At 39.0% G+C, this 12952-nt stretch overlaps 1 protein-coding gene across 2 annotated transcripts in view; it reads right to left on the bottom strand.

The window, feature by feature from the left end:
* Positions 1 to 1076: 1076 nt before the first annotated feature.
* Positions 1077 to 12952, bottom strand: part of ctdspla (CTD (carboxy-terminal domain, RNA polymerase II, polypeptide A) small phosphatase-like a) — a 31616-nt gene continuing 19740 nt past the window's right edge. For both annotated transcript variants that reach the window (XM_051410961.1, XM_051410962.1), the window contains 5 exons: positions 9950 to 10051; positions 4650 to 4706; positions 3227 to 3319; positions 2944 to 3129; positions 1077 to 2285 (listed from right to left, as the gene is read on the bottom strand). In XM_051410961.1, coding sequence (XP_051266921.1) covers positions 2160 to 2285; positions 2944 to 3129; positions 3227 to 3319; positions 4650 to 4706; positions 9950 to 10051 — 564 coding nt within the window. In that variant the 3' untranslated portion in view covers positions 1077 to 2159. The remainder of the gene's footprint in view (positions 2286 to 2943; positions 3130 to 3226; positions 3320 to 4649; positions 4707 to 9949; positions 10052 to 12952) is intronic.

Genomic DNA, 12952 nt, shown 5'->3' with positions numbered 1-12952 from the left:
AGTGGCTGCTACGTAAGCGGAAGCTAAAAGTTCACATCAAGATATCACATGAAGTTAAGCTCCTCTTGGTTGCACATTAACCAGTGCATATCCATATTTTTAATGCACCTGCAGATCATTTAACCCTGCAGACAATAGAGCATGAGCCTTTGTCAAAGAAATCAGTGAAGAACTCTTGTGTTCCTTCCATGATTAAAATGTCCTTAAATACAATGTGTATAATAAAACACATCATTCTTTTAAGTTGTAGACTACAAAAAGAAAATGCTCTTTTGCTTCCATTTTTTTCTGAAGTGTGAATGATTAATTTTAGGAGAACACTGACATGGGTCAGCAATGCCATTATATTTCAGTTTCGTCCTTCAAACCCACTCATAACTTAAATAATAGTGATGAATAAACAAAAGCAGAAATAATGACTTTAAAACCTTAAAGATGTTTAAATTTTCCCTTTTTTCTGAGCATGCATGTTGGCTTAAAACAACATTTCTGGGGCGCCCTGGTGGATCTGGAGCCCCGTTTCTGTATGCCCCCCCCCCCCCTCCTGTTAATCTTCAAATCGTCAGCTGTCCTATCAATAAAGGCAATAAAAAACAATTTATATATTAAAAAATAACTATTCTGAGAAAGATCATGTGTTATGATAGAAAACTCCAGAACAGCTACTAAATGGATCTCATGAGTGAGTGTCAGTTTCTGTTTCGAAGGTCAACAATGAAATTTGAGTCTTATGAGAATTTAAAGTAAAAAAAAAATAGCTCTTTATGTGTCACTTAAGCATGCATCTGATTTTCTAGCCATTAGGGGGCAGCATAAACACGCTGCGAACACAACATTGAGTACTTGTTACCAAACTGTTGCTTGAAGTCGTGTTTCTCGCCATCTGGTGAAACTAAGTTTTTTTTTAGCTGTTTTTGGTCTCCACTCACTCCACAGGGAAAATACTTGGCTCTTTAGCTGCTAAATGCTCCACTGTGTTCACCAGCAAGTTTATTCTAGCGTTTTCACTTAAAGCATCTGAGATCAACTGCAGCGACTCCGTGGGTTAGTCAAAGTCATTATACCATGGTACAAACTGACAGTGTGCAAACTTGCAACTTTAATAATGTTGTACAGTACGATTTCAACAGCAGTCTTTACAATGCACCCAAACCCATTTTCCCCAATAAATAGAATTTCATGTAATCTAAGCTAATTATTATGTTTTCCTCAAAAGTTTAACATTTATTGGTGGACGGTGATGTCATCACAAAGGTTTCTTTTTTTTCTTTCAGTAATAACGTGGGGGGTTTCAATGTCTTTAAGGATTATCAATTTACAGCCACTGTCAAAGATCAAATGACGTCATTCAGCCACAAATCACATTGAATTGTAAAAATATTTGGTAAATTTAACAATTCAATGTTACTAAACTCAAACACAAAGAATCATTCAGGTCTAACAGGCTAGTTGGATACATTTCTAGTAATTCATTATTTTCTGTTTTCTCAGATTAAATGACAATTACCAAAGACTCAGTTCATACTTGAATTGAAGGATTTTAGTTAATATGCTTTTGGAGATTTGAGTAAATATGCAGCATAAAAATGTGCACCCCATAACCCGACACAACAAAATCAGCACAGTAATGAAGGCACTTCATTCTGTAAGAGAAGATAAATCACAGTTGTTTGAACAAAAGGTCAGACGAGAAACAACAGCCTGCATAGCACAGCTCTACACAAAAAAAAACAACCAAAAAAAAACAACAAAAGGTCAACCTTCTTGAAAAAAGAAAAAAACTCTTCGTTCTGTCTATTCGATTATTTTTGGTAACTAAAATATTACTTGATAGAATAGTAAAACCTCCTTTCTCTGATAGAAAAATTACTTTATGTATGTCTTGCTCTTAGAAACATATAGTATGTACATACAGTAATATAATCTTTTGTCAGTAGGAGTCCTGTACAAAGAGTCCAAAAACGCAGAGATGGTAAGAATCCATACAGTTGTTGTCTCTAGATTTCATTATGACCGGAACAATAGCCTGAAGTCATCAGATTAGGGGCCACGCTGGGACTCCAAGGAGGACGGGAGATGAGCTGCAGGGCCGTGGCAGCGAGGTGAGGCCTCTGTGCAGCGGGGCTGCGGCAGGAAGAACCAGCTGGAGCCGCCGTCTGCTACCTGTTCCTCAAGCTCTGTAACAGACTGTAAACGTCCTCCTCCTTACTGAGGCCCTCGAACAGAGGAATCAGGTCCAGCAGCTCTGTGTCCGTCATGTCGTCAAACCAGGACTGCACCGGGACCTGTGGAGGGAAGGAACAGAGAGAGACGGCGGAAGAGTCCGATTGAATCTCTTTGATCAGGGGAGAAAACTCAGCTGTCAGTGTTGCATTATAGGTGAGGAGATGGTGCGAGCTTCGTGTAAATAATTAATGGTGGGAAATGCATCAAAGGGGTGAAGAGTGGCAGCAGCTCCGCTGAGAAACTTCTCCACGGAGGAGAGAAATCTCATAAAACTGGGAACACTGCCTCAGGCTCAACGCTGTTTCTAAGACAACAGTGCAGATTAAAAATGACAATGTCTCGCAGATATAATCATTTACCATCATTATTAACTCTATAACTAACTTATTTCTGTTGTACCAGTCTATTTTAATCCCATTTGTAGTCAGGATTTTGTGGGAGAAAACCACACACACATAAATGTAAAATCTCAATGCAGCCCCCATTTATATACGCCGACTCAGCTTTTCCAGGCTACCTCAAAATTAAGTTAAACTCCTGTAATTTTTGCCACTCCAGTGTGAATTTAAACCAGTAAGTAAGTAAACCTGGGTCAAAAGGGCTCATCATTTGCTAACAACCTTCTCTGATATCGTCTTCATTATCAGTATCATCAGGATGCCACTAACTAATCACTAAATGTCCTATTCTTTAACTTCAAGCAGGGGACTGACTCACTGCATTCTCAGGGTGGAAGATGTAGGAGGCAGGTGAGTTGTCTATGATGATGACTTTACTGAGCTCTCGGCCCAGCCGGCTGAGGTCTTTGACATAGTTTCCTCTGTGGAAAACACAGGATTCCCTGAAGAGCCGGGAGCGAAACACCCCCCACTGGTCCAGCAGGTCTGCCACAGGGTCAGCATACTGAACAAACCCCCCAAAAAACACATCAGATTAACATAGTCTGTGCAAAGCAACATTACTGTGACAGCTGTCTGTGCGCTCCAATGTGTGAACGGACCTTGGCTAAGCTCGCTGTGAAGAGGACACATTCGAAGAGCTCCCCCATCTTCTGGAGGAACTCGTCCACGTGGGGCCTCTTCAGCACGTACACCTGAAACAAACACACAAAAATATACACACCTGTAAAGTTTGTCGTGGATGGCGATGGCCAAAGCCACCACACTTCTGAGCTCTTGAGACACCTATTTAATACAGTCTATGATTTTAACTCATCCTTGTGTGTTGTTATGGCAACGTGTGCGCATAAAAAAAGTTTTATTGTGTCCCAGTGTACTTAATAAGGGAAGAGGCTGTAAAGACTTCAGCACCTGTTATCTATTGATGAAATCTTTTTACTAATTACATTTTATATTTTGACCCTTATGAACTTAGACAGTGTTACTTTGAATGAACATCTGTTGTGAGAGTTATTTATTACTTATGAGGCTGCTGTGAGCTTATAGCTGCTGTCTGTTGTCACTGATTAGTTAAATTACCATTCTATATTGAGCGATACCTTTAGAGTTATAATTAAATGCATTTTGTAACAACTTTTTATCGGTTAGCCTGAATAAGAAAATGTGCAATACGTCCATGTTTGAAGCTAATAATAGACACACAAGTATCTGGCAGGGGAGTGTACACAGATCCTGATTTTTAGACTATTTAGATAATGGTCCTGAAGGATTTGTTAAGACAATATTTAAGACTTGAGAACTAAAGCTTCCTTTATTGGATGAAAAAATTTGTTTTGTACCCAGACCTTCACACAACAACAACAACAACAACAACAACAACAACAACAACAACAACAACAGACATTTGCCATTTCTGCTCGTCTTTGTCCTCTTCAGTCGGCCTCCTTGGGATAGTTGCTGCCCCCAAGTGCAAGTAATCAAGCATAGGCCAATTCAGATACAGAAAGCCTATCCTGGATTACTTGAACCCGGTTACAGCTACAGTATAGCTGCTTCTGCTTCAAACAGAACAGAAAGTGAACCTTTAACATCAGTATAATATACAAAGAGAAGCACATGTCTCGCCACAATGCAAGTTTCAACCTCAGTCTCTTCCTCTTCTGCAGTCATTATTTTCTCTCTCTCAAACGCACACATTTCTCATCGGTGAAGCATCTCTTCTGCTGCACGCTCAAGATTATCTTCAACGCGCTTTGTAACTTTTGTTTACCTGGTGACACGGGCACATCGCGGCTCGTCTGTCTTTACAGCGAGCAGAGACACAGAGAATAAAACAGAAAGCATTCAATTCAGGGAGGAGTGTATGTGCTGCCCCACTTTGACGTAGCTGTGAGATAATAAAGAATAATGAATACTAAAGGACAGAAAATGGAGCTACAGCTTCGAAGGGAGATCTTATAAATGAATACATATTATTTTATTCAAGTCCACTTCTGGAAGTCCTCTGTATCAGTGCAACTGTACCTGATGAACAGTCCCATCAATCTCCACTGGAACAATGAAGTCTGCATTGCTGATGGGCTGCAGGAAGACAAGAAACAGATAAAGGAATTAAAAATTGTGGTAGTTTTTCTCCAAACAGCACAATCTGAGGAGCTGCTAAACCACATGCCCATATTTTTGGTTTAAAAATATAGAATAGAGAGAGGTAAAATTGTCCTATAAGGTGCCACGGGAAATCTAGGGAGGCTTTAAGCATAATGTGGTTCCCTCTGCTCCAGCGCTCTGTGTCTCAGCGTTAAATAAAAACCACTGAGACTCCGGGGAGAAGAAACCTGGGAGCGGAAGAAGATGACATACGTGAACGCGGACAGGAGGAGCGCCGCTGTTTTCTCAGCGTGACTTGTGTCATCTTTAAAAGCAAGAAAGAGGAGGGGAGAGGTGCAGGAGGTAGAGGAAGATAGATGCCGGAGGGGTGTGGGTGGAAGACAAGTGGAGGGCGTAAAAGACGAGGATGAAAGGATTAGGTGGGAGGCACGGCGGTGTCATTTCGGAGAGAGGGAGAGAAAGAAAAAATAGGTGACATAGAGACAGAGAGGGAAAAAAATGTTTCTGTAAGTTTTAAGATGTACAAAGAAAGCTTTTCTGTAAGAGGTCGGCTGTCACATGTTTGGATAGTTTGTTGCAGAGACGAAAAAGAAGATTATTTAGAGGTACGATTTTATAAATTGAAGCGTAATTCTTGCTGACATTTAAAGAATGCAGGTAAATCTGCAACAACACAGCTCTTCAGTAAAGTGATGCTTTAGAAGACTCGACTTTTTTCTGACTAAGTGATCAAACTATTATTAATTTACAAGCCTGCCGCACAGTCAGACAGCGGTAACCATGGAAACAGTGAAGTTGACAAAAAGAGGGTTTGAAGTTTGAAGGCTAATTAGCCGAAATGCCAACAGCTATATAAGTAGTCCAACCTTTTAACTTTGTGCCTTTTTTTAGGACGATTACCCCAAAAAGAAAGCAAGTCACTGTCAGATAAAGTCGATCTAAAGAGCGTCTAAGCTTCGGCTACTCGTCCTTTAGCAGGCCTGGTATTACTTTTTATGTTTACATTCAGCTAGTGCATTATTTATGTGGTAGAACAAAGTCGATGACTAGATGTAGGGGCCATCTGAACTCATTTTTCAATTAGGAAAGAAAAAGCCAGCAAATCAACTTTAGCCAAAGCTAGCTGGAACACAGTCACAGCTAGCTTTAGCTGCTAACTAACTAACTATTTGTTTTGTTATTTTCTACTTCTTACGTGTTGTTTTTTTTTTTTACATTTCTGTGGCATAATGTATGTAACTTTAATACAATATACAATTTATATAGTAAAAAAAAATCTAATATTTAGCCTAGTTACTGCATTTTATCAACACTTTACTTTAAATCTACCTATTTAGCATTCATATATAGTATATAAACATGTATTAAATGATTTATAACATGCTATTAAGAAGTTGTAATAAGATATATATGTATAGTAAATGTAACTGTTTACAACTTCATGTTTGTATGCTACCTAAAGTAAAGTTTTTAGGGCAGACTTCAGGTTTTAAAAGGTTGCACTCCTGTTTCCATAAACCCACTTCTTTAATGAGCTCTGAACGAGCTGTCCTCAGATATAAACATACCCACATCCCTAATGATTGTGCTGTAAGTGTATATTCATCGCTACCTGCCTTCAGGCATCAACCTACAGTTAGCACATACCTTCCAACAGAGGGAGTGTTTGCTGCAGGAATACTAAACACAGCACTTTGACCTTCCACTTGTCACCTGTATAATCTGTCTAATACAACCATTATGGTGGTGACAGTGGAACAATAGACCTACTGTACTAGAGATGTTTGGTTTTCTCTGTGAGTCAACGCACATTTAAAGTCTTCAGATCTTTCCAAAAAACAGATGTGAGTGCTTCTATGGATCCGTTTTGTAACATATTCATCTCTGGTTAATGTTTACACCAGAGAATGTAAAAAAATAAATAAAAATAAACTGTCTAAAAACAGTACCAGTAATGAGCCAAACCAGTGACAGGCAGGAGAGAGAACAAACAGGCAGCATTTGGTCCAACTTTCACAAAGAGAAAGAGGAGAGAGAGTCACAGATGGAGGAAGAGATGCACAGACAGACTCGGTATCTGCCTATTGCTCTTGTGCTGAATCACTCCATCATCTGACAACTGAACACACGACAGCTGCTCGTCGCACCGCTCTGTAATGGGCCGGGATCCAAGACGTCGAGAGATATAGAAATGGAGGAGGAGGGCGAGGGGGGGGGTGTATGTGTGAGAGAAAGGGATTAAGTAAATAGGAAGAACGGGGAGTGTTTGTCTTATGGATCTCTACTGACAGCTGCGTTAACCTCAACAGATGTGACGGAGGGAACTTCTTCTGGGTTCTTCATGGTCCAGATTTTCTTTTACATACATACGTGTTGCAACATTTCATCATTAGGTTTGACTTTTGTTATTCTCCTTTTTTTATTGACTGACTTTCATGCCTCATCCTTTATTTTGTTTGTTTTAGAGGTTTACAATATAGCTTAAGAATAAGTTTGTTGTTGTTTGTTGTGATTCATCGTTGATCAGGGTTGAGGAGGGCTAATTCTGTCCTTGTATTTGTGCGTTTTTGGTAATTTGCTTCTGTGCCCCTTCTTCTCAGTCACAGTAAATCTAACGCTACAGCTTGATGATAATGTTTCAAAGTGCTACGGTAAACAGTTTATTGCGCTTCCGACTTTTTTGGCAACAGATTCAACACAACAATGCCTACTTTTTCTGTTTGACTCCTGACCTCAACCCCATCCAACAAAGATGAACCAGAGCTTACTGCCCACATCAGAGCCTGACCTAATTTAAGGTCTTGTCAGCCTGGTACCAAAGCCCTGTTGATTCGGCAGAAAAGTGGAGCCAATTCATGTCCATGATTTTGTAATGAGACGATCAAATACATACTTTTGGCCATAAACTGTGTATTTCTACTAATGGATCAATTTGTTTTGTAATTCAGTTTGTATCTGTTTTCAGTACTTTGTAACATTGGTTTTGAGAAGTGTTATATAAATAAATTGTATTATTATTATCATTATTATCATTATTATATGCAGTATTCAGCCACTTTAACACATCCAACACACACTGGATCTAATCATAGAGCAGGCGGAGGAATTATCTTTTCATCCGCAACATACAGGATAAAGCATACGGTATGTGATGTGTTATGTAACATTTCTTTTTTAGTCCATGTCCATCTGTGCTCTATATGAAAGGTCCCCTGTCATTTGTGGTTGTTTTTCTACATTAATTGTCTAATTCCAGTGGTTACTCGTATATTTTGATGCAAAACTACCTCCTATCCTCACTTCTAAAAAAAAAAAAAAAAAACAGGAAATCCTGCAGGCTTCTGAACGGAACTGAAGTGCTACGTCTGTGTGTCAAGTTCTGTTTCAATCTCTTCCTTTCCCAACTGATTTTCATTTATTGCATTGCCTGAATCCATTTCATACTACATACTGATCTCTGAACTGAATGCATTTTGTTGGACTGAGTGTACGGTGTGCAACTTCAGTGTCATCAAAAGCAGAAAAAAGAGTTCCTGTGTGAGTTTCTGACTTGTTTTAGGGGAGAAAATAAAACAGACTATTAGAACAGATCCAAGATTTCTGCGAAATTCATCCCGCAGTCATTCCATGCATCAGTATTGGACACACCCTTGTGTGTGGGTGAGCACGTACGTGTGTGTGTGTGTGTGTGTGGTCTCGTACTGCTGGCATGTGACTGTAATGGGTGGGTCCAGTACAGTGCGCATTTTTCTCTCCTTTGACTTTCCACTGCAAATTTAATTTGTCATCTGAAAATGTCGTTTTTTTTCTCTTCCTCTGCAGTTATTTTAATCAACAAATAGTTTCCTTTCACTGCTGAGTAAAACTAAAGCAAACACAAAAGAGTCTTCAGTTTCACCCTGAGCTATTTTGTTGCACACTTCTCTGGCGTTGAGCTGCACTCACGCTGAGGACAAAAAGGCCCACAGGTACACACACAATGCACACAGACGTAATAAGATCAGCTGGGGCCGAGGCAGAGCTGAGCTGAAGTGGGTCACTAGGTGCGCCAGGTGTGTCAGTGGAGGGAACCTTTGATGGTGAGATACAATTTTGTGGTGTAAATTAACACTCTCAGATTTCTCCCAAGATAGGTCTTATATTTGTCAGTTCAAGAAGATGCTTACCCAACATGATAAACATATTCAGTCTTATGGGACAACAGTTGATTTTGTAAAATAAACACAGTCAAATAAAATGTAAAATGCCGAAAAAAATAAAATCATTGGTTTGAATTAGAATTATGACCTTCACTTGCCCTCTACAGTACAATACACTGTCAAATGAAGTAGAGGTGGCATGAAAACAAGCAATTTCTTTTACATATGTTTCTGTCCAGATAAAAACATGGATCCAAAAATGGTAGTCATGCTAACAGTTGTTCCAGTATCTCTGAACTGTTGGATGGATTGCCGTGAAATCTTGAAACAGTTCAGCTTCTTTGATGAAGATGAGTGTTGCAATTATGGGTGTATCCATACAGTTGAATGCACTTATTGTAAGTTGCTCTGGATAAAAGCCAAATCAATGTAATATAATGTAATGAAATTTCAGGATGAATCGTTGGTGATTAAATGCCTTTAAAATGAATGTATTTATAATAATAATAATGACTTTATTTGTATAGCACTTATCTAAATAAGGTTACAAAGTGTTTGACAAAATATATTAGATAAAAACAAACAACAAAGATAAAATAATAAGCATTTCCCATCAGACATTTTAAAGATACTACACATGAGACGATACTGTCGGTAGCTCCTGCCAAACAACTGGATTGGCCAAAGATAAATCACAGACATGCTGATCAATTGCACGGTGCTACCGGACATGCATTGGTTGCCATGCCAACGTCTTGTTATCGTAACAGACCTCCTTTTTGCTTTCTCCTGTTGTAACTGGTGTACAAAAAAAAGAAAGAAGCCATAATACGCTCAGGGACACAGTTTCCTGTGATTGTGTGTACTTCAGAGCTCTGTGGCAACTCATTCTAATTGTCATCATACCATCGTACCCATATTCAGCGCAAAGAATGGCATCTTCAGGATTTATTTCTGTGTAATCCTATTATCCCTCTTAGGCTGTGGAATAACAGCATGACACGAGTCAAATGATGAAAAAGGAACAGCAGTGTTTACTTTCATTGTGTTTGTGTGCGTTATAGGGAGGTGAAATACCTTGAAGGAGCTGTGAACGAGGGTTTCATCGAGGTCGATCACCACACAGTTCTTGCCGTAGTCTGCTATACTGGCCTCGGGCAGGAGGAACTTCGCTGGAGGCTGCAGAGACAATACACACCCTTTACAACAGAGGTTCATTAGAGGGAAACACACACACACTCACACTGAAGGTGTGATGATGGCTCAGTAAGAGTGTTGGAGATGATCACTTGGCCACTTTGGGTGACACTAAAGAAACACTTAACAGCGTAAAAGACCTGCAGGAGGGTGTCGCTGAGCTTCTGGGGAGGTTTGACTGAGAGATACAATATCACTACGCTGATGAGGTGGTATCATACTTACTTTGGATGTTAGTCGTTGCACATTTTTCTAGTCTTTAGAGTTGACTAATCAGTCAATTTGTTGATCAACACAAACTTAATCAGAAACAATTATCATATAAGTAATTTTTTTTATGTTCCAGCTTCTCAATTCTCAGTATTTCCTGACAAGGTTTGGATTTTTATATACCCGATTGATTGATAATGAAAATAATCATCAGTCGCAACCATACTAAAAGCTAAAATTAGCTAAAACCTAAATTAGAACCAGGCCTGAAATCATTATCACAATATTAATAAGATATTGATAATCAAACTTAAGTTTGATGTAGTCAGCTCTGTTCCATGGTTGTGCTTCACATCAGACATTGATATCTAATTTTGTTAATTTAATTTTTGAGTGGAATTATTAAGTTACTAAGTATTTTATTTTTTAGTTATTAAGATATAATTCTATTAATATTTGACTGCTATACATGATTCAAATTAACAATGTCTGTCAATAGCGAGTAAAACCATCATGGTTTTCTTGATAATCTGCTTAATTATTTAGCCTATAAAATGTCAAAAAACCTTCAAATTGTTTGTATAATTCAACCAATAATGCAAAAACCTAACCATATTTAATCTAATTAATTTAAATCACAAGCCATTACGTATTAATACTACTTGTCTAGCCTGTTGTTGTTGTTTTGGTTGTATGTCTGGTTTCACTATACGAGTCCCTGCTGATATTTCTGTATTACCTCATGTTGACTGAGCTCTGTGATGGTGCTGCTTTCAGGGTCCGGGGGAAAAAGTAAAAACACACGTGTCCTCTGCTAAGCAGGCCTGGGGTTACAGACAGGCACGGGGCAGATGGTGTGGCCATAGGGGGCCACACACACACACACACACACACACACACACACACACACACTCACTCACACACACACACGTACATCCATGCATTCATGCGCACACACACATCTATATAGAGGTGAGGAGCAAGGACTCTGTCAATCTTACACATATACACATACACACACACACTGCTCAGTATGCCATTTCCTGCATCTATCTGTGTTTTCTGGCAGTATTTATCATGTCTTATCACGGGACTGCATGCTGATGTATCACAGGAAGGATTCCCTGTGAGCAAGGACACTGAATGACATTCTGTCAGGCCGTGATGAATGTGATTTACACATGCAGGTTGAGCAAATAAAGAAAGACTGACTGGGACCTTGACATTTTCACTAGGGAGCCACACTGTGACAAAACAAAAAGCCCTTCACCCGAAGCCACAGCCAGGGGGCGCTATTCCAAGCTGATAGCTTGAAACCACACCATACTTACTGATATGGAAATCATTTTATTTGATCACCATGAAGCAGACAAATAACAAACAGATGCTGAGAAACATGTTTGTCTGTTGGGACAACACAAATTCCAGTGTGTCACGTTACATAATATAGGCCGACATCATATTTCTAATTAATTAAAATAATAAATCCCTTACTGTGTGTTCTTAGTGTGCTTCGTATACGGTGGAAGAATCCAGCTTGTGTTAATATAAGAAAGCAGCTTAAATGACTACAATAGTTCTACTATTTAAAAACAGTGGTGACAAAAGTAAGTGATACGTCTGTTTTAATGCCATGTTTGTAAAAAAAATGTTTTTTTTCATGCTTACAATTAAATAAACTAAGCTATATACACACAGTATTGTTTTATATGTTTTAGGGATTATATGGGCAGAATAATAGGAATGTGGAGCAATCAAAGTGTCCTACATTATGTGAAAATTGAAATTGGTAATGATAATGGCTCTTACACTTCAGTTTTTATTAATTTAATTTATTAAGTTCTTCTTACTCAATCTCATGACGACTGAGCACAATCCATCTGCTCATAAAGGCTAAAAGCTGCAGAAGATTATAACTGATGACAAATATACTAATTAACACCTAAAAATGACCTTCTATCTGATTACAACTACATAATATGTGTTTGTGATGAGCTTCTGATTTCTCTGGTCCTTTTGATGTGGTGACTGTGACTGTGATACTTGGTTGCGCTGCAGAGTGACGCAGATGTAACCTGTCCAGGTCAGCGCAAGTTATTTAAGTTGTCCTCGCCCGTTCCCGGCCGGGAATATATAAAAGAGCAGACCTCATCGCCACATGCATTTCCTGCCATTGAAGGGAGGTGTCTGCTGGGTGGTGTAGTTTAAAGCTTGGCTGCGATGTGGTAATGCTGTGAGTGTGAATATCCTAAATTACAGTAAACCACAGGACCACATAGAAATCCAAAATAGCTAAATGAACTGCAGTTTCAGCACAAAAAAACGCAGGGATCCGATAAATCCTCCTCCCTGGTAAATGTCTGACAAAAGATCACTGAAACCAAGCCACTTGTAATGGACTAACAGTAGTCCATTGACCACTGAGTACATAATCACAATGTAATCTTTCTCAATACAGAGAAATACCTAATTTAATCAAGTGTTTTTAAGAAGTCGAACATTCGTTGATCCAAACTGCAGCTGTAATGGTCTAGTGTAAGACCCAATACATTTGATCTAATAAGAAAATCAATCTTATGTTCTGTTCCAGTGATTAGAGAAACACGGGGGAGACAGGACAAACAGAACAAAGCCGCAAATAAATCATATGATCATGAATGGATCTGGAGTACT

This window comes from Dicentrarchus labrax, unplaced genomic scaffold (genome assembly GCF_905237075.1).
Source record: "Dicentrarchus labrax unplaced genomic scaffold, dlabrax2021, whole genome shotgun sequence".
Taxonomy (NCBI): Eukaryota; Metazoa; Chordata; class Actinopteri; family Moronidae; genus Dicentrarchus; species Dicentrarchus labrax.
This window is presented reverse-complemented; position numbering and strand designations above follow the sequence as displayed.